The sequence below is a fragment of the Pseudophryne corroboree genome, chromosome 9, assembly GCF_028390025.1.
Source record: "Pseudophryne corroboree isolate aPseCor3 chromosome 9, aPseCor3.hap2, whole genome shotgun sequence".
Classification (NCBI taxonomy): Eukaryota; Metazoa; Chordata; class Amphibia; order Anura; family Myobatrachidae; genus Pseudophryne; species Pseudophryne corroboree.
In genome coordinates, this window is record NC_086452.1 from 95,124,354 (window position 1) to 95,146,723 (window position 22,370).

General features: G+C 47.8%; 1 protein-coding gene across 2 annotated transcripts in view; it reads right to left on the reverse strand.

Annotated features, from left to right (window-relative positions):
- TTC4 (tetratricopeptide repeat domain 4) overlaps window positions 1-22,370 on the reverse strand; it is a 67,788-nt gene that overhangs the window by 28,369 nt on the left and 17,049 nt on the right. For both annotated transcript variants that reach the window (XM_063939658.1, XM_063939659.1), the window contains exons 4-5: window positions 21,910-22,071; window positions 4,712-4,789 (exon numbers count right to left, since the gene is read on the reverse strand). In XM_063939658.1, coding sequence (XP_063795728.1) covers window positions 4,712-4,789; window positions 21,910-22,071 — 240 coding nt within the window. The remainder of the gene's footprint in view (window positions 1-4,711; window positions 4,790-21,909; window positions 22,072-22,370) is intronic.

Consider the following 22,370-nt stretch of genomic DNA (forward strand, 5'->3'; position numbering starts at 1 on the left):
TGTAACAATTCCAACTTCCTTCTTCACAAACCTACAATCATCTGTTGGCCGTTTTATATGGGGAAAGCGTGGACATAGGCTCTCACAGTACACAGTGACCCGTACCCGCAGGGAAGGGGGTTTACAACTGCCACATTTTCTTAGCTATTACAATGCTATCCACCTGTCCAGAATTATTGATATCTCCAGATCCCCCCAGACCAAGCAATGGCCATTAATAGCAGAGGCGGCCACAGATATACAAATAGCTGTTCTCCCCTGGCTCAAAAAAATACCGCGCATGAAACACCCCACTCTAGATCCAACCATAAAGGTATGGAGGAAATTTAGACACCTTGACTCTTTCAGTCCGAGCCCCTCCTTGCCGACACCAGTACTAAACAACCCAGACATGCCCGCGAACCCTCTCCCCCTATCTCAGTCCTCAGCGTGGGCTGAGGCTGGTATATCTCGATTAGGTCACTTGATCGGTTCGGCGGGGATCCACCCTTTCGCAGAATTACAACGCTCCTTTAATCTACCGCCCAATTCTTTTTGGGCTTATTTACAAATAAGGCACTATGTTACTACAATGCCGATTCGAACCGTGGGGTGGAGACCTACGAATTTTGAATCAATGTGTCTCTCTGAGAAATCGCCGCGACATCTTATATCTCTCCTATACAGACAATGCTTATTGAGTACTTCTGCTAAACCTCCGGCATTTGTTACGGCATGGCATGAAGACCTAGGCAGGGAACTGACTTCTGGCCAATGGTCGCGAATTTTCCAATACACGTTTGCTAGCTCCCCCTCACTTCAAGTACTTGAGACAATATAAAGTGCTATCGAGATGGTACAGATAACCAGATCGAGTACACCACATGTTCCCAGGCGTTCCAGATGTTTGTTGGAGGTGCAATAACTCACGAGGCACCCCTTGCCACATATGGTGGAGGTGCCCGGGACTAGCTCCCTTCTGGAAACAGGTTTGCTCCATTACCAGGAATATCACGGGACTCCCAATACCTGAGACGCCTGAGTTCTGGTTGCTCAACTTGACAGACTTGCCTCTATCCCAGTTCAAAAACTCATTACTGAGACACTTAATGAATGCAGCCAGAGCAACCATCCCATGCTTCTGGAGATCCCAGGTACAACCACCCATTGCCAAATGGTTCCAAAGAATTGACCACTACATGGCAATGGAGGACCTGACAGCTCTGTCCGACCGTTCTGCGTCCCGGTTTACGGCCGTCTGGTTTGACTGGCTGGAGTTCAAGGATACGCCGGTATACAAAACCATTATGCTTCATCCCACATCGGCTACATAGTAGGACTGCTGCGGAGAATGCGACCCCCCTCCCCCCCCCCCCCATCTGTTGTCTTGCTCTCTCTCTCTCTCTTTTTCCTTTCTCCCTTTGACTACCCTCCATACTTCATGTTAGATTTATTGTTCTTGTTATTACTATTTGAAGAGGATACATATTAATACCTCTAGTTAAAGTTAATGTAGATGAACGATGTTCTACACTGTTTGTTCACCGTACTTCTGGTCAACGACTAAAACATTAGCTACTGTTCTATGAACATATGTACCGATTGTAAAATCATCGTGATGTATAAAATTATCTTTTTATTGATAATAAAAACTTAATTTGCAAAAAAAAAAAAAAGCCAATGCGAACCTGCCCCCTGAGGTGCTTGTGTACCGAAACCTCTTCCTCGGGCTCAAAAGGACTGCGATCTAAATGAATTAAACACTTGTCCCGAATAACCTCTCCTAACCTGTGGACTGGTTCTCGTATAAGGAGTAGGTAGAAAGGTGGACTTCCCTGCTGTAGCTTGTGAAATCCACTTGTCCAACTCTGGACCGAAAAGCATTTCACCCCCAAAGGGGATGGATTCTACCGCCTTCTTGGTGTCAGAGTCTCCTTGCCATTCTCTGAGCCATAAAATCTGTCTAGCCGATATGGCCGATGCGGAGATGCGCAATGCTATCCTGCTAATATCCTTTGAGGCTTGACACAAGTATGAAGCAGATTCTCTAATGTGCTCCGCCAGTTGGGTAATCTCTTCCAAGCTATTTTCCTCCTCAATAGCCTGTACAATACGTTCAGACCATGCTCCCATGGCCTTGTTAACCCAAGCACAGACAATCATAGGTCTCTGTGCTGCACCTGCTGCTACAAAAATTTACTTTAAAGCTGTGTCAACCTTACGATCTGAAGCATCCTTTAAAGTCGTTATATTAGGTATTGGTAAGACTGTCTTTTTTGACAACCTTCCTAGGGAAGCATCCACTACTGGTGGAGTCTCCCACTTATCCATTACACCTTTAGGTAAAGGGTAAGTTACTTGAAACCTCTTCAGAAATTGAAAGCGTTTATCAGGTTGCTTCCAAGCCTCCTCCATTTGAGATTGGAGAGATTTAGGAATGGGAAACACTGCTGAACGCGGTTTTTGGGATTCGAATAATTCGAAATCCTCTGGCTCCTTAACTTCTTCTACCTTAAAGTTTAGGATCTCTTTTACCGCGTCAATTAAGGAATCAAGACCAGAGATTGCCGTGTCCTCTTCCGGAGAATCGGAGTCTAGGTTAGATTCAATCAACTCACCTTCCTCTGTATTAATAATGAGACCCTCCTCCTCCTCTGATTCTGGTATAATAGGGAGAGGTCTTTTAACAGCCTTGCGCACATTCGTTACTGCTTGTGCGGGCCGTGTTAACCGGATGAGAAATTCTTCCATCGTCTTTGAGAATCCCGCAGCCCATTCCGATTGCTGCTTGCGTGATTCCGCCATCTCCTTGGAGATTTTATCTGCAAGGTTTTCTTCCCATGACCTAGACGAGGCACTGCTCCCAGGTGGAGCATCCTTGTCTAAGCAGGAGTCGCACACCCCGGAGCTGCAAACCCGCGTGCTCTTCTTGTTACATTTCGTACAAACATAATAGGTCTTGAAGGTCTTGGTTGGTGCTTTAGACATGTTGTTTAAACCCCCTACCAGACTACTACGCAGCGCTTTCACCCTTTAAACTAAGAAGAGAAAGACTGTGATAGATGACGGAAGCAAAGGTATTGGATCTGGCTGGAATTACTTTTCCCTTCTTTATATAGAAAAAGGAAGAGGGAAAAAAAAAAAAAACACTAAATAATAAATAAAATAAAAAAATGTTTTTAACACCAGCCGACTTGCAACCCTCACACCCCAACTGTAAATCAGCTACGATGGTAGGAGTTGGTATCCGCTTGCCTCCCTGTATTTTCTTCAGGATCTTTGCAATAGAATTCCTTTGAAAATATAAATAGTAAAGTAGAATTATTCTGTTCAGGAGATCCTCACAGTACATATCTAAATTTATACTTTCACCAGCAGAGGGAGCTGTTGCTACAATAACCATCCCTCTTCCAACTTATTGGTATCTAAATGAGGGGGAGGGCTGATCCCTGCCCCTTAGAATGGCGCCAGTTAGGAATAATTAAAATGGCCTCAGCCTTTCACTATACTTTATTGTAGGGGGAGGCGCGCTGTTATAATTTTCCCCTCACGCGGCTGAAGGATCTCCTCAGCCGCGCGGTAATCTGCAGCGTCTCTGCCCCCTGGCGTGCGCGCTCCGGGACCATTCTCACTAAATTCCCGTAGCGGCGCTTGTCAGTGTCTCCTTATCCCTCACGCTGCTGAAGGATCTCGCTCTGGCGTGCGCGCTCCAGGACCGCTCTCACCAAGTCCCATTGCGGCGCTCGTCAGTGTCTCCTTTTCCCTCACGAGGCTTGCATAGTGCGGGCGGACTGACTCATATCCCCCCGGCGCGCTCTTCCAGCCCCGCGCTACCCATTGGTGACCGCTGGCCGTCACGCTGTTGTGGTGACCTCATGTTTAATTTAAAAAAAAAAAACATACTAACTTGCTGACAGGGGGATAAAATTATAAAAATAAAAAACCTAACATGGGCCCTTATTATAAAAACCAGTACTCACTGAGGATTAGAGGATCTCCTGCAGAGAGATGCAGTTCCCTTCAATAGGGATCTTTATCTCTCCAATGTTGTTCAGCCTTGTCCCCCTTTTCATTAGGCTGACGCAGCCATTAATATATATCTCTTTAGTTTTTAGTCAGGAGCTAAGTGCTCCCACGTGCTGTACCTTCAGCACAATTTTTCAAACTGAGGGTTGAGGGGCGTGAAGGGGGAGGAGCCAGCTGTGCAGACAATGCTAATTTTTAGATTGTGCCACACCTCCGGTTGCAAGCTTCACACCCCTACTGTATAAGACTGTTCCAGTGTCCCCTAGTGGATGAAAGAGAAAGTGGTTGAAACCTCACCCCACCATGCCACACACAGCTGCCGCCAATACAACCAGGGGTGGAGCGGTGAAAGTATCCAGTCACTTTAAAACAGTGTCAATTATCCAAGTGTGCAAAGATAACATTTGTTTTATGTATGTACAGCACTGATACAATAGGGGGGATGTGGGGATATATAATATGTGTTCTACAAGATTAATACATTTACTTGTACACATTACATTACCATAAAAAGAATACAGAGCATAATGAATGATAATCCTAAATATAAATTTAAACAGAATTTCTATTCCTCCAGGTTTATAGAACATCCCCAAAATTAAATAATTAATTGGAATCACTCTGACCACCGATATTACTTTCACTGTAGCAATATATGTTATCACAGTCTAATGTTCCATTAATTGCTAGCAAAATATACAGTTACCTCGAATCACGGCCTTTAAGTGGTCTGGTTTGTGCTTTCTTGCTGCAATTGCGTCATTTAGAGATGAACGATAGTTACCTGTGAGACCAAAACAGGATTTAAAAAACGAATAATAATTTATTGCCTCTTGTTGGAGCTGTAATTACCAATAATTTGGGGTCAATCGTTCTTTCATTTTGTTGCACAAAGTCAATATTGTTGTTTCATCCACCTGTAGGAACCTCAAATTTTAAATTGCGTTGGGACGCAAGTTACATTGGTAGGGGTCTGAGTTTGCATTCTGAATACAGCCCATCCTCCTTGACATTGACGTAACTTTAAGTTTCACAAATTTCACAAAGATCTTTAAACGCTACACTAATCCTACCTGCATTGGATTTTGTGCGTACGCTGAATAATCGTCAAGCTTATTTAGCCAGTTACAATGCACCCCCAGGACTGGAAGGGCTTGGGTGGCAACTTTATGAAGGATGAATCTACTGTGTATTAATATTCATTATTAATAGTTTTGCGTCATCTCAATGTCATTAGTCCCCTTTTATATTTACTCATCATAGAGCGTCTGGCAGAGAGAACTCCGACCAAGTTGCCCATATCAACCAACCATCAGAAATTCTGACTATCATTAATCAAGCACAATCTAGATAAAGGATAGCTAGCTACTGCTTGATTGCTATGGGCAACTTCTCCACCTGTCCTCCTTAGAAGGTTTGATATATCTCCCGCCTAAATATGTGATCTATTTCATCAGCTAAATCCCAGTGCTGGCACACCCATAGGAGGGAGCACATGACCAGCATGAAAATGCTGCAGTTTCATTAAACAGAATGTAGGAACCTTAGCGTAAAGGCTTTGGGGCTGGATTTCCATTATTAATAAAGAAATGACAGCACTTGCATACACAAAGCCCAGCGGCCATGGACCCTTCTAAATGTACTGTAAGCATCTCTGGGCAACATTCCAATGACTAGCTCTCTAATACCCCTTTTACACCGGCAGCATATAACACGGGTTATTGCACATGAACGTGCATAACCCGTGTTGCTGCTCGGTGTAAAAGGGCAGAGTTGGAATAATCCGGGTCGAGTGACCCGGTATTCCAACTCGGGTAGTTTGCGGGGTTGAACACGTGTTCAACCCGGCAAACTGTTCAGTATAAATGGGAGCCGGATCGCGCGACACGGCTTCCCGTTTACACTCTATGTGCGGGCGCGCCGGGCGGCAACGTTACCAACCCGGCAATATGCCGGGTTGGTGAATGCAGTATGAAAGGGGGCTGACGCAGGTCGCAGCCGGGTAGCACCCGTGTCAGGCTCCCGGCTGCGACCCGCTATTTGGTTGTAAAAGCGGTATAATTCTCACAAACCATTATTACTCCCACTATCATCCTTATATAAGCTAGGCTGCAAGGACTGATGGCATTTGAATTTTCTGTTTGCATCAGTCTGTAGCCATTCTTAGGGAGGTATCCTATAAGCTGCGGTCATTTTTTTTATCGCTATTTTTGCCCAATGATTATTATTGGGCTATCCAATTATAGACAGTTTTTCCCATGCAAAAAAATGACCCGTTTACGAACAGAAACACATAGGATTCGCAAAAAATAGGATTTTGGTAATTACCAGGTAAATCCTTTTTTTTTTTAATCCACAGGGGGCACTGGAGGACTATTGGGATATGGACGGGGTGCCAGCAGGATAGGCACATTTAAATATATTTAAATTAGTAACTCTCCTCCACCTCCATACTCCCAAGATACCTCAGTGTTTTTTACTGAGCCGAGCAGGAGCGATAGAGAAGATGAACAATAGAGAATTACTTATAACATAACGGACAACAATGTAGTTGACACATAACGTAACGGACAACTAAACAGTTGGCACAATATTAGATATCACCTGAACATTTGAACCAGTCGGTGAGAATGTGTTGCCATAAGGTCCACTAAACTTATCACAAGACAGGTAAAACTGCTCTGGGTGGCCGTCCAGTGCCCCCTGTGGATTCAAAGAAAAGGATTTACCTGGTAAGTACCAAAATCCTATTTTCTTTTTCATCCACTATGGGTCACTGGAGTACTCTTGGGACGTACCAAAGTTTCCCCCTTGGGCGGGAGAGCTATTTGGCACCTGTAACACTAGACGGCCAAAGCTAGACGCTGATGCCGTAAATGTATCAAACTTGTAAAAGCGCACAAATGTGTGCACTGATGACCATGTAGCTGCACGGCAAAGCTGCATCGTAGAGGCCCCACGACCTGCTGCCCATGAAGTTCCCACCAAACGTGTGGAATGAGCTCAAATGGATGCAGGCAGCTGAAGCCTACCATGAAGGTAAGCCTGACGTATGGTCAGCTTAAGCCATCTGGAAAAGGTCTGCTTGGAAGCTGGCCAACCCATCTTGACTGCATCATAGAGAACAAACAATGTATCCGTTTTACGTACTGTAGACATTCGGGCTACATAAACGCGTAGTGCGCGTACCACATCCAAAGTAGCTGGAGTTCCTGCACTTTCTGATAATACAGGAACCACGATTGGTTGATTGATGTGAAAGGATGACACTACCTGTGGTAGGAAAGCGGGATTCGTCCGAAGTTCCGCTCTATCATAATGAAACACCAAATACGGTGGCTTGCATGACAAGGCACCCAATTCTGAAACACGCCTTGCTGAAGCTAAGGCTAGCAGAAAAACGGTTTTCCAAGTGAGAAATTTAACATCCACTTGTTGTAAGGGTTCAAAAGTTGGAAGACTGTAAAAAATCTAAAACCAGATTCAAGTCCCATGGCGCTGTAGGCGGTATAAATGGAGGTTGTACGCTGAGGGCACCTTGTAGGATAGTGTGCACTGTTGGCAAAAGGGCCAAACGCCTTTGAAAGTAAATTGACAAGGCAGAGACCTGCACCTTTAGTGTAGATAAACATAGTCCTCCATCTAACCCAGTCTGTAAAAATAGCAAAAGACGGGATAACTTGAAAGAGGATGTCGGAAACTTCCGAGCTTCACACCAACCTATATAGGCACTCCAAATTCTGTGATAATGAGCTGAATGCACCGAGACTGTGCGTGGCCTGAGCACTAACTGTACCAGATGACGAATACTTTGTATCTTCTGTTCTGGCAGGTAAATTCTTTGATCCACCGTATTGAGAATCATTCCTAGGAATTGAAGTCTTTGAGACGGAATCAGGTTTGATTTCTTGAAGTTGACAATCCAACCGTGCTGAACTAGCACATGTCAGTAAGTCATGTTGAAGGAGTATCTGTTGAGACGGAGCTTTGATGAGCAGATCGTCTAAGTACGGAACTATTATCACTCCCAGGGATCTGAGATGAGCTATCATCACAGCCATCACTTTGGTGAATACCAGAGACGCTGACGAGAGGCCAAACGGTAGAGCCTGAAATTGATAATGGTTTTGATGTACTGCAAACCGTAAGAACATCTGATGCGGTGGCCAAATTGGAATGTGCAAGTACCATCCTTGAGGTCCAGCGCAATCATGAATTCCTGTGGCTCTAACCCTGCAATTACTGACTGCAGGGATTCCATCTTGAATCTGTAGTAAGTGACGTACTGATTGAGCCCCTTTAGGTTCAATATCGGTCTGACAGAGCCATCCGGCTTTGGTACTACAAAAAGACTGGAATAATAACCTTGACCCTGTTGGTGAACTGGGACCGGGATCAAACCGGCTGAATCTAGCAGAGACTTCTGACACAGGCAAACCTGTCTTGAAAAAGCGCTTTGGTGGGAGACAATCGAACTCTATTTTGTAACCTTTTAACACTAAATTGCGGATCCACCCATCTGTGGATGTCTGAAACCACACCAAATGGAACGTGTCCCCACAACTGAAGATCCGAGATGGGCTGGGAGCCTGTCATGCCACTGGCTTGTCGGTGGTCTTAGCGTCCTGACGACGGTTGGTGGTTTGTTGAAAACCACGTCCTCTACCACGTCTACCGTGTGTGGTTGTTCCTCTACCCCGGCCTTGAAAGGACTGAGGTCTAAAGGATTTGAAAGCTGGACTTGAATATTTTCGTTTAGGCGCCTGTGTAGGCAATGGTAGGAAAACAGACTTTTCCCCAGTGGCCTGAGAAATCCATTTGTCCAATTCAGAACCAAACAACATCTCTCCAGCGTAAGGCAACGCTTCTATTCCTCGTCTGGACTCTGCCTCCGCCTGCCAAGAACGCAGCCAGAGTGCACGTCGTGCCGCACCTAGTGAAGCTGAAAGGCGAGAACTAACCTGGCAGACGTCCATAGAAGCTGTACATAGATACTCAGCAGATTCACAGATGTGATCAGCGAGAAGTATAAGGTGGTCGTCTTGTAGTGCCGACCTGAGCTGTGTTATCAATGTAATTACAGCCTTATTTACCCAAATTACAACCAAAGCAGGTCTAAGCAGCACCCCTGCTGCTGTATACATTGACTTTAGCATAGCTTCTAGCTTACGCTCTGACGAGTCTTTAAGCGTAGTAGCAGTTGGTACTGGAATGGTTAACTTTTTAGACAGTTTTAACACCGACGAATCCACCATCGGAAGATTCTCCAATTTAGATGTCACAGACTCTGGAAATGGGTAACTAGACAGAAACCGGTGAGGTACAAAAAAACGTTTATCCGGGTTCTTCCATGCCTCTGTTCACTGCTTATTAAGAGACTCTGAATAAGGAAAACACACTGGAGATCTCTGTCGTTTAGCAAATAACACCTCATCATTTGAAAGAGGTTCTTCAGTCTCTGTAAAATTTAGAGTCTGACGTACTGCCCTGATGAGATTATCAATGGCCGGGCTGTCAGTATCCTCACTATCTGACTCCTGGCCCACCTCACCTTCCTCATCTTCATCTTGCGAAGTGAAGCCTGACATTGAATCGTCAGAATGCAACATAGCAGAAACTGGTAAATTATAAGACAAATGATAACTATCTTTGTAACCCGAACTAGACTTGGACCTTTGCAAGGTCCTAGACATCTCCCGAGACCCCTCCGGTATCTCTGGCGGTCTCACCAGAGCCTCAGATCTAGCCGCCTCATGCTCCTATCTAGCGGCGGCCAATTCCGATTGTAACCCAGACATTACATCCGCCAGCCTTACCCAGCAGTACTAGCGCCAGTAGCGGCCAGGAGATGGGGAGCGGCGGGCGCCAGCAGTAACATGACTAACAGCGGTGGCGGGCAGCAGCGGGACCCTATCAGCGGCCGGGATCCGGAAGCTGAGGTGCGGCAGCCAGCGTAATCTAGCAATCCTCATCCACAGCGGGGCGGCCAGCATTAAGTGCAGGGCTAGTTAGGCAGCGGGAGTGACTGATCAATTCCCACACACAGCGTGGCAGCAGCGTGATCTGACCACCCCGATCCCCCAGTAAAGCATATAAAAGGAGCGGTGCTTGCCCGCCTTACCTGAGGTGATGTTGGAGGCTATGACGGGGCTTCTAGTGTAAGCTCTGTCCAGCTCCTTCCTGCAGCTCAGTGTGTAGCTGAGCTGCTTGTGGTCTATGGCGGTGCTCCTCTCTGACCGCCTACAAGCCAATAGCTGCATGCAGCAGCTTCCACAATCCCAGACCCAAGCTTCTTTATAAGCTGGGAAGGAATTGTGAGTAAAAAGTAAAAGTAAAAATAAAAGTAAAAACTGGAGAAACTCCACGTGTGCTTCTATCCTGAGTGAGCACAGAAAAACAGTGAGGTAAAATATATTTAAATGTGCCTATCCTGCTAACGCCCCGTCCATATCCCAAGAGTACTCCAGTGACCCCTAGTGGATGAAAAAGAACGAAACAGGGGGAAAAAAAAAAATAAGAATTTACTCACCGGTAATTCTATTTCTCGTAGTCCGTAGTGGATGCTGGGGACTCCGTCAGGACCATGGGGATTAGCGGATCCGCAGGAGACAGGGCACAAAATTTAAAAGTTTGACCACTAGGTGGTGTGTACTGGCTCCTCCCCCTATAACCCTCCTCCAAGCCTCAGTTAGGATACTGTGCCCGGACGAGCGTACACAATAAGGAAGGATTTTGAATCCCGGGTAAGACTCATACCAGCCACACCAATCACACCGTACAACTTGTGATCTGAACCCAGTTAACAGTATGATAACGTAGGAGCCTCTGAAAAGATGGCTCACAACAATAAACAACCCGATTTTTTTGTAACAATAACTATGTACAAGTATTGCAGACAATCCGCACTTGGGATGGGCGCCCAGCATCCACTACGGACTACGAGAAATAGAATTACCGGTGAGTAAATTCTTATTTTCTCTGACGTCCTAGTGGATGCTGGGGACTCCGTCAGGACCATGGGGATTATACCAAAGCTCCCAAACGGGCGGGAGAGTGCGGATGACTCTGCAGCACCAAATGAGAGAACTCCAGGTCCTCCTTAGCCAGGGTATCAAATTTGTAGAATTTTACAAACGTGTTCTCCCCTGACCACGTAGCTGCTCGGCAGAGTTGTAATGCCGAGACCCCTCGGGCAGCCGCCCAAGATGAGCCCACCTTCCTTGTGGAGTGGGCATTGACAGATTTAGGCTGTGGCAGGCCTGCCACAGAATGTGCCAGTTGAATTGTGCTACAAATCCAACGAGCAATCGTCTGCTTAGAAGCAGGAGCACCCAGCTTGTTGGGTGCATACAGTATAAACAGCGAGTCAGATTTTCTGACTCCAGCCGTCCTTGAAATATATATTTTCAATGCTCTGACAACGTCCAGCAACTTGGAATCCTCCAAATCGCTAGTAGCCGCAGGCACCACAATAGGCTGGTTCAGGTGAAACGCTGATACCACCTTAGGCAGAAAATGAGGACGCGTCCTCAATTCTGCCCTGTCCGAATGGAAAATCAGATATGGGCTTTTATACGATAAAGCCGCCAATTCCGACACTCTCCTGGCTGAAGCCAGGGCCAGTAGCATGGTTACTTTCCATGTAAGATATTTCAAATCTACCGATTTGAGTGGCTCAAACCAATGGGATTTGAGAAAATCCAAAACTACATTGAGATCCCACGGTGCCACTGGGGGCACAACCGGGGGCTGTATATGTAGTACTCCTTTTACAAAAGTCTGGACTTCAGGAACTGAAGCCAATTCTTTCTGGAAGAAAATCGACAGGGCCGAAATTTGAACCTTAATGGACCCTAATTTGAGGCCCATAGATAATCCTGTTTGCAGGAAATGTAGGAATCGACCCAGTTGAAATTCCTCTGTCGGGGCCTTCCTGGCCTCACACCATGCAACATATTTTCTCCAAATGCGGTGATAATGTTGTGCAGTCACCTCCTTCCTGGCTTTGACCAGGGTAGTGATGACCTCTTCCGGAATGCCTTTTTCCCTTAGGATCCGGCGTTCAACCGCCATGCCGTCAAACGCAGCCGCGGTAAGTCTTGGAATAGACACGGCCTCTGCTGAAGCAGATCCCTTCTTAGAGGTAGAGGCCACGGATCTTCCGTGAGCATCTCCTGAAGTTCCGGGTACCAAGTCCTTCTTGGCCAGTCCGGAGCCACTAGTATCGTTCTTACTCCCCTTTGCCGTATAATTCTCAGTACCTTGGGTATGAGAGGCAGAAGAGGGAACACATACACTGACTGGTACACCCATGGTGTTACCAGAGCGTCCACAGCTATTGCCTGAGGGTCTCTTGACCTGGCGCAATACCTGTCCAGTTTTTTGTTGAGGCGGGACGCCATCATGTCCACCATTGGTCTTTCCCAATGGACTACAATCATGTGGTGAACACTGCTGACAGTGCTATCACATGATTTTCCGCCCAGCGAAGAATCCTTGCAGCTTCTGCCATTGCCCTCCTGCTTCTTGTGCCGCCCTGTCTGTTTACGTGGGCGACTGCCGTGATGTTGTCCGACTGGATCAACACCGGCTGACCCTGAAGCAGAGGTTTTGCCAGGCTTAGAGCATTGTAGATTGCTCTTAGTTCCAGTATATTTATGTGAAGAGACGTTTCCAGGCTTGACCACACGCCCTGGAAGTTTCTTCCTTGTGTGACCGCTCCCCAGCTTCTCAGGCTGGCATCCGTGGTCACTAGGACCCAGTTCTGTATGCCGAATCTGCGGCCCTCTAACAGATGAGCACTCTGCAACCACCATAGCAGAGAGACCCTTGTCCTTGTCGACAATTTTATCCGCTGATGCATCTGCAGATGCGATCCGGACCATTTGTCTAGCAGATCCCACTGAAAAATTCGTGCATGGAATCTGCCGAATGGAATCGCTTCGTAAGAAGCCACCATTTTACCCAGGACTCTTGTGCATTGATGCACAGACACTGTCCCTGGTTTTAGGAGGTTCCTGACGAGTTCGGATAACTCCCTGGCTTTCTCCTCCGGAAGAAATACCTTTTTCTGAACAGTGTCCAGAATCATCCCTAGGAACAGCAGACGCGTCGTCGGGATCAGTTGGGATTTTGGAAAATTCAGAATCCACCCGTGCTGTTGGAGCACTACTTGAGTTAGTGCTACTCAGACCTCCAGCTGTTCTCTGGATCTTGCCCTTATCAGGAGATCGTCCAAGTAAGGGATAATTAATACGCCTTCTCTTCGAAGAAGGATCATCATTTCGGCCATTACCTTGGTAAAGACCCTGGGTGCCGTGGACAATCCAAACGGCAGCGTCTGAAACTGATAATGACAGTTTTGTACCACGAACCTGAGGTACCCTTGGTGTGAAGGGCAAATTGGGACATGAAGGTAAGCATCCTTGATGTCCAAGGACACCATAAAATCCCCTTCTTCCAGATTCGCTATCACTGCTCTGAGTGACTCCATCTTGAACTTGAATCTTTGTATGTACAGGTTCAGAGATTTCAGATTTAGAATAGGTCTTACCGAGCCGTCCGGCTTCGGTACCACAAATAGCGTGGAGTAATACCCCTTTCCCTGTTGTAGAAGGGGTACCTTGATTATCACCTGCTGAGAATACAGCTTGTGAATGGCTTCCAATACCGTCGCCCTGTCTGAGGGAGACGTTGGCAAAGCAGATTTTAGGAACCGGCGAGGGGGAGACTTCTCGAATTCCAACCTGTAACCCTGAGATACTACCTGTAGGATCCAGGGGTCCACCTGCGAGTGAGCCCACTGTGCGCTGAAATTCTTGAGGCGACCCCCCACCGCCCCTGAGTCCGCTTGTAAGGTCCCAGCGTCATGCTGAGGCCTTTGCAGAAGCCGGGGAGGACTTCTGCTCCTGGGAAGGGGCTGCTTGCTGCAGTCTCTTACCCTTTCCTTTGCCTCGGGGCAAATATGAATGTCCTTTTGCTCGCTTGTTCTTATAGGAACGAAAGGACTGCGGCTGAAAAGACTGCGTCTTTTTCTGCAGGGAGGGGACTTGAGGTAAAAAGGTGGACTTCCCGGCTGTTGCCGTGGCTACCAAATCCGATAGACCGACCCCAAATAATTCCTCCCCTTTATACGGCAATACTTCCATATGCCGTTTGGAATCCGCATCGCCTGACCACTGTCGTGTTCATAGACTTCTTCTGGCAGATATGGACATCGCACTTACTCTTGATGCAAGAGTGCAGATATCCCTCTGTGCATCTCGCATATAAAGGAATGCATCCTTTAACTGCTCTATAGTCAGTAAAATACTGTCCCTATCCAGGGTATCAATATTTTCAGTCAGGGAATCCGACCACGCCACCCCAGCACTGCACATCCAGGCTGAGTCGATTGCTGGTCGCAGTAGAACACCAGTATGTGTGTATATACTTTTTAGAGTATTTTCCAGCCTCCTATCAGCTGGATCCTTGAGGGCGGCCGTATCAGGAGACGGTAACGCCACTTGTTTGGATAAACGTGTGAGCGCCTTGTCCACCCTAGGGGGTGTTTCCCAGCGCGCCCTAACCTCTGGCGGGAAAGGGTATAACGGCAATAACTTCTTTGAAATTAGCAGTTTTTTATCAGGGGTAACCCACGCTTCATCACACACGTCATTCAATTCCTCTGATTCAGGAAAAACTACAGGTAGTTTTTTCAGACCCCACATAATACCCCTTTTTGTGGTACTTGCAGTATCAGAGATATGCAAAGCCTCCTTCATTGCCGTGATCATATAACGTGTGGCCCTACTGGAAAATACGTTAGTTTCTTCACCGTCGACACTAGATTCGGTGTCCGTGTCTGGGTCTGTGTCGACCGACTGAGGCAAAGGGCGTTTTACAGCCCCTGACGGTGTTTGAGACGCCTGTACAGGTACTAACTGGTTTGCCGGTCGTCTCATGTCGTCAACCGACTTTTGCAGCGTGCTGACATTATCACGTAATTCCATAAACAAAGCCATCCATTCCGGTGTCGACTCCCTAGGGGGTGACATCACCATTACCGGCAATTGCTCCGCCTCCACACCAACATCGTCCTCATACATGTCGACACACACGTACCGACACACAGCAGACACACAGGGAATGCTCTGATAGAAGACAGGACCCCACTAGCCCTTTGGGGAGACAGAGGGAGAGTTTGCCAGCACACACCAAAGCGCTATAATTATATAGGAACAACCTTATATAAGTGTTGTTTCCTTATAGCTGCTTAAAATAAGATTTTACTTACCGATAAATCTATTTCTCGTAGTCCGTAGTGGATGCTGGGGACTCCGTCAGGACCATGGGGATTAGCGGCTCCGCAGGAGACAGGGCACAAAAATAAAGCTTTAGGATCAGGTGGTGTGCACTGGCTCCTCCCCCTATGACCCTCCTCCAAGCCTCAGTTAGGATACTGTGCCCGGACGAGCGTACACAATAAGGAAGCATTTTGAATCCCGGGTAAGACTCATACCAGCCACACCAATCACACCGTACAACTTGTGATCTGAACCCAGTTAACAGTATGACAAACGTAGGAGCCTCTGAACAGACGGCTCACAACAATAACAACCCGATTTTTTTGTAACAATAACTATGTACAAGTATTGCAGACAATCCGCACTTGGGATGGGCACCCAGCATCCACTACGGACTACGAGAAATAGATTTATCGGTAAGTAAAATCTTATTTTCTCTGACGTCCTAGTGGATGCTGGGGACTCCATCAGGACCATGGGGATTATACCAAAGCTCCCAAACGGGCGGGAGAGTGCGGATGACTCTGCAGCACCGAATGAGAGAACTCCAGGTCCTCTTTAGCCAGGGTATCAAATTTGTAGAATTTTACAAACGTGTTCTCCCCCGACCACGTAGCTGCTCGGCAGAGTTGTAATGCCGAGACCCCTCGGGCAGCCGCCCAGGATGAGCCCACCTTCCTTGTGGAATGGGCCTTGACAGATTTAGGCTGTGGCAGGCCTGCCACAGAATGTGCAAGTTGAATTGTGCTACAAATCCAACGAGCAATCGTCTGCTTAGAAGCAGGAGCACCCAGCTTGTTGGGTGCATACAGTATAAACAGCGAGTCAGATTTTCTGACTCCAGCCGTCCTTGAAATATATATTTTCAATGCCCTGACAACGTCCAGCAACTTGGAATCCTCCAAATCGCTAGTAGCCGCAGGCACCACAATAGGCTGGTTCAGGTGAAACGCTGACACCACCTTAGGCAGAAACTGAGGACGTGTCCGCAGTTCTGCCCTGTCCGAATGGAAAATCAGATATGGGCTTTTATACGATAAAGCCGCCAATTCTGACACTCTCCTGGCTGAAGCCAGGGCCAGTAGCATGGTTACTTTCCATGTAAGATATTTAAAATCCACCGATTTGAGTGGCTCAAACCAATGGGATTTGAGAAAATCCAAAACTACATTAAGGTCCCACGGAGCCACTGGGGGCACAACCGGGGGCTGTATATGTAGTACTCCTTTTACAAAAGTCTGGACTTCAGGAACTGAAGCCAATTCTTTCTGGAAGAAAATCGACAGGGCCGAAATTTGAACCTTAATGGACCCCAATTTGAGGCCCATAGACAATCCTGTTTGCAGGAAATGTAGGAATCGACCCAATTGAAATTCCTCCGTGGGGGCCTTCCTGGCCTCACACCACGCAACATATTTTCTCCAAATGCGGTGATAATGTTGTGCAGTCACCTCCTTCCTGGCTTTTACCAGTGTAGGAATGACCTCTTCCGGAATGCCTTTTTCCCTTAGAATTCGGCGTTCAACCGCCATGCCGTCAAACGCAGCCGCGGTAAGTCTTGGAATAGACACGGTCCCTGCTGAAGCAGGTCCCGTCTTAGAGGTAGAGGCCACGGATCTTCCGTGAGCATCTCCTGAAGTTCCGGGTACCAAGTTCTTCTTGGCCAATCCGGAGACACGAGTATCGTTCTTACTCCCCTTTGCCGTATAATTCTCAGTACTTTTGGTATTAAAGGCAGAGGAGGAAACACATACACTGACTGGAACACCCACGGTGTTACCAGAGCGACCACAGCTATTGCCTGAGGGTCTCTTGACCTGGCGCAATACCTGTCCAGTTTTTTGTTGAGGCGAGACGCCATCATATCCACCTTTGGTTTTTCCCAACGGTTCACAACCATGTGGAAGACTTCTGGATGAAGTCCCCACTCTCCCGGGTGTAGATCGTGTCTGCTGAGGAAGTCTGCTTCCCAGTTGTCCACTCCCGGAATGAACACTGCTGACAGTGCTATCACATGATCTTCCGCCCAGCGAAGAATCCTTGCAGCTTCTGCCATTGCTCTCCTGCTTCTTGTGCCGCCCTGTCTGTTTACGTGGGCGACCGCCGTGATGTTGTCCGACTGGATCAACACCGGCTGACCCTGAAGCAGGGGTTTTGCCAGGCTTAGAGCATTGTAAATCGCTCTTAGCTCCAGTATATTTATGTGAAGAGACATCTCCAGGCTTGACCATACTCCCTGGAAGTTTCTTCCCTGTGTGACCGCTCCCCAGCCTCTCAGACTGGCATCCGTGGTCACCAGGACCCAGTCCTGTATGCCGAATCTGCGGCCCTCTAACAGATGAGCACTCTGCAACCACCACAGAAGAGACACCCTTGTCCGTGGCGATAAGGTTATCCGCTGATGCATCTGCAGATGCGATCCGGACCATTTGTCCAGCAGATCCCACTGAAAAGTTCGTGCGTGGAATCTGCCGAATGGAATCGCTTCGTAAGAAGCCACCATCTTTCCCAGGACTCTTGTGCATTGATGCACAGACACTTTCCCTGGTTTTAGGAGGTTCCTGACAAGTTCGGATAACTCCCTGGCTTTCTCCTCCGGAAGAAACACCTTTTTCTGAACCGTGTCCAGAATCATTCCCAGGAACAGCAGACGTGTCGTCGGGGTCAATTGAGATTTTGGAAAATTCAGAATCCACCCGTGCTGTTGCAGCACTACTTGGGTTAGTGCTACTACGTCCCCCAGCTGTTCCCTGGACCTTGCCCTTATCAGGAGATCGTCCAAGTAAGGGATAATTAATACGCCTTTTCTTCGCAGAAGAAACATCATTTCGGCCATTACCTTGGTAAAGACCCGAGGTGCCGTGGACAATCCAAACGGCAGCGTCTGAAACTGATAATGACAGTTTTGCACCACGAACCTGAGGTACCCTTGATGTGAAGGGCAAATTGGGACATGCAGGTAAGCATCCTTGATGTCCAGGGACACCATAAAGTCCCCTTCTTCCAGATTCGCTATCACTGCTCTGAGTGACTCCATCTTGAACTTGAATTTTTTTATGTACAGGTTCAAAGATTTCAGATTTAGAATAGGTCTTACCGAGCCGTCCGGCTTCGGTACCACAATACCACAATAGTGTGGAATAATACCCCTTTCCCTGTTGTAGGAGGGGTACCTTGACTATCACCTGCTGAGAATACAGCTTGTGAATGGCTTCCAATACCGTCGCCCTGTCTGAGGGAGACGTTGGCAGAGCAGACTTTAGGAACCGGCGAGGGGGAAACTTCTCGAATTCTAACCTGTAACCCTGAGATACTATCTGCAGGATCCAGGGGTCCACCTGTGAGTGAGCCCACTGTGCGCTGAAATTCTTGAGTCGACCCCCCACCGCCCCTGAGTCCGCTTGTAAAGCCCCAACGTCATGCTGAGGGCTTTGCAGAAGCCGGGGGGGGCTTCTGCTCCTGGGAAGAAGCTGCTTGGTGCACTCTCTTACCCTTTCCTTTGCCTCGGGGCAAATATGACTGTCCTTTCGCCCGCTTGTTCCTATAGGAACGAAAGGACTGCGGCTGAAAAGACGGTGTCTTTTTCTGTTGGGAGGGGACCTGAGGTAAAAAGGTGGATTTCCCGGCTGTTGCCGTGGCCACCAAATCCGATAGACCGACCCCAAATAATTCCTCCCCCTTATACGGCAATACTTCCATATGCCGTTTGGAATCCGCATCACCTGACCATTGTCGCGTCCATAAACTTCTTCTGGCAGATATGGACATCGCACTTACTCTCGATGCCAGAGTGCAAATATCCCTCTGAGCATCTCGCATATAAAGAAAAGCATCCTTTAATTGCTCTAAAGTCAATAAAATACTGTCCCTATCTAGGGTATCAATATTTTCAGTCAGGGAATCCGACCAAACCACCCCAGCACTGCACATCCATGCAGAGGCGATGGCTGGTCGCAGTATAACACCAGTATGAGTGTATATACTTTTCAGGGTAGTTTCCAGCCTCCTATCCGCTGGATCCTTGAGGGCGGCCGTTTCAGGAGACGGTAACGCCACTTGTTTTGATAAGCGTGTGAGCGCCTTATCCACCCTAGGGGGTGTTTCCCAGCGCGCCCTAACCTCTGGCGGGAAAGGGTATAATGCTAATAATTTTTTGCAAAGCCTCCTTCATTGCCGTGATCATATAACGTGTGGCCCTACTGGAAAATACGTTTGTTTCTTCACCGTCGACACTAGATTCGGTGTCCGTGTCTGGGTCTGTGTCGACCGACTGAGGTAAAGGGCGTTTTACAGCCCCTGACGGTGTCTGAGACGCCTGTACAGGTACTAACTGGTTTGCCGGCCGTCTCATGTCGTCAACTGATTTTTGTAATGTGCTGACATTATCACGTAATTCCATAAACAAAGCCATCCATTCCGGTGTCGACTCCCTAGGGGGTGACATCACCATTACCGGCAATTGCTCCGCCTCCACACCAACATCGTCCTCATACATGTCGACACACACGTACCGACACACAGCAGACACACAGGGAATGCTCTTATCGAAGACAGGACCCCACTAGCCCTTTGGGGAGACAGAGGGAGAGTTTGCCAGCACACACCCAAGCGCTATAAATATATAGGAACAACCCTATAGAAGTGTTGTCTCCCTTATAGCAGCTTAATATATAAAAAAACGCCAAAAAAGTGCCCCCCCCCTCTCTGTTTTACCCTGTTTCTGTAGTGCAGTGCAGGGGAGAGTCCTGGGAGCCTTCCTCGCAGCGGAGCTGAGCAGGAAAATGGCGCTGTGTGCTGAGGAGATAGGCCCCGCCCCCTATTTCGGCGGGCTCTTCTCCGGTGTTTGTGAGACCTGGCAGGGGTTAAATACATCCATATAGCCCCAGGGGCTATATGTGATGTATTTTTTAGCCAGAACAAGGTATTCTCATTGCTGCCCAGGGCGCCCCCCGCAGCGCCCTGCACCCTCCGTGACCGCTGGTGTGAAGTGTGTGACAACAATGGCGCACAGCTGCAGTGCTGTGCGCTACCTCATGAAGACTGAAAAGTCTTCTGCCGCCGGTTTCTGGACCTCTTCACTTTTCGGCATCTGCAAGGGGGTCGGCGGCGCGGCTCCGGGACCGGACTCCATGGCTGGGCCTGTGTTCGATCCCTCTGGAGCTAATGGTGTCCAGTAGCCTAAGAAGCCAATCCATCCTGCACGCAGGTGAGTTCACTTCTTCTCCCCTAAGTCCCTCGTTGCAGTGAGCCTGTTGCCAGCAGGACTCTGTAAAATAAAAAACCTAAAAACTTTTTCTAAGCAGCTCTTTAGGAGAGCCACCTAGATTGCACCCTGCTCGGACGGGCACAAAAACCTAACTGAGGCTTGGAGGAGGGTCATAGGGGGAGGAGCCAGTGCACACCACCTGATCCTAAAGCTTTATTTTTGTGCCCTGTCTCCTGCGGAGCCGCTAATCCCCATGGTCCTGACGGAGTCCCCAGCATCCACTAGGACGTCAGAGAAATATATATAATATCGCCAAAAAATGCCCCCCCTCTCTGTTTTTTACCCTGTTTCTGTAGTGCAGTGCAGGGGAGAGCCTGGGAGCCTTCCTAGCAGCGGAGCTGTGTAGGAAAATGGCGCTGTGTGCTGAGGAGATAGGCCCCGCCCCCTATTCCGGCGGGCTCTTCTCCCGGTTTTTCTGAGACCTGGCAGGGGTGAAATACATCCATATAGCCTCATGGACTATAGGTGATGTATTCTTTTTAGCCAGAAAGGTATTAACATTGCTGCCCAGGGCGCCCCCCCCAGCGCCCTGCACCCTCAGTGACCGCCGGTGTGAAGTGTGCCTGAGCGCAATGGCGCACAGCTGCAGTGCTGTGCGCTACCTCATGAAGACTGAAAAGCCTTCAGCCGCCGGTTTCTGGACCTCTTCTTACTTCGGCATCTGCAAGGGGGTCGGCGGCGCGGCTCCGGTGACCCATCCAGGCTGTACCTGTGATCGTCCCTCTGGAGCTAGTGTCCAGTAGCCTAAGAAGCAAATCCATCCTGCACGCAGGTGAGTTTACTTCTTCTCCCCTAGGTCCCTCGTTGCAGTGAGCCTGTTGCCAGCAGGACTCACTGAAAATATAAAACTATCAAAACTTTTACTCTAAGCAGCTCTTTATGAGAGCCACCTAGATTGCACCCTGCTCGGACGGGCACAAAAACCTAACTGAGGCTTGGAGGAGGGTCATAGGGGGAGGAGCCAGTACACACCACCTAGTGGTCAAACTTTTAAATTTTGTGCCCTGTCTCCTGCGGAGCCGCTAATCCCCATGGTCCTGACGGAGTCCCCAGCATCCACTAGGACGTCAGAGAAACTTACTTACTGGGGATTTGGTTTTGCCTGCCTGAGGCTGGCGAAATCAAATCCCCGATAAGTGCTGTTATCAAGGCTAACAGGATAGACCTGGATGAGATAATTAGCCACAGCAATTTACAGCAGCTAACTGGACACTGCTCTTGGGGTCTGATTGGTTGGTTTTCTTTTAGCTCATTTAATAAAATTACAACATTACCAAAATGTTTTTTAAAAAAAGAAAAAAATATCTCTATCATTTTTTTTTTTTTTTATAGGATACACCAATGTGCACCTACCTATATAAAACTGTGCGGCAGCTCTGTTGGTGTACAGAACCGCGTTCAGCTCCGGGTCCTTGCAGTTCTTCTTGATGCCCTCTGTATAAGCAATGATGGCTTTCTTGTAATTCTTTTCTTTAAAGTACTCATTCCCCTCTTCTTTATAGGATGTGGCGTGTTCTGTTGGAGGACCACAGGGAATGGGCAGACAGAGAAGAACAGTGCTCTACCAAACAATGGATCTTTAATGATTAGTCACCTAGTAATGAATTATATAATTACGAGTTAGGGACCGTTACAAGAACTGTAAAACAGGCAAATGTGCACAATAAGCGGAAGTAACCCACAGTAGCCAGATTTTAATTAATACAGTTTAGTAAATGAAAGGAAACCTCTGGTTGGTTGTTGTATGTTACAGTACAATTATCTGTGCATTAGTTTTTAGAATGTTGTATAATGCATTCTGCAATTGATCTTGA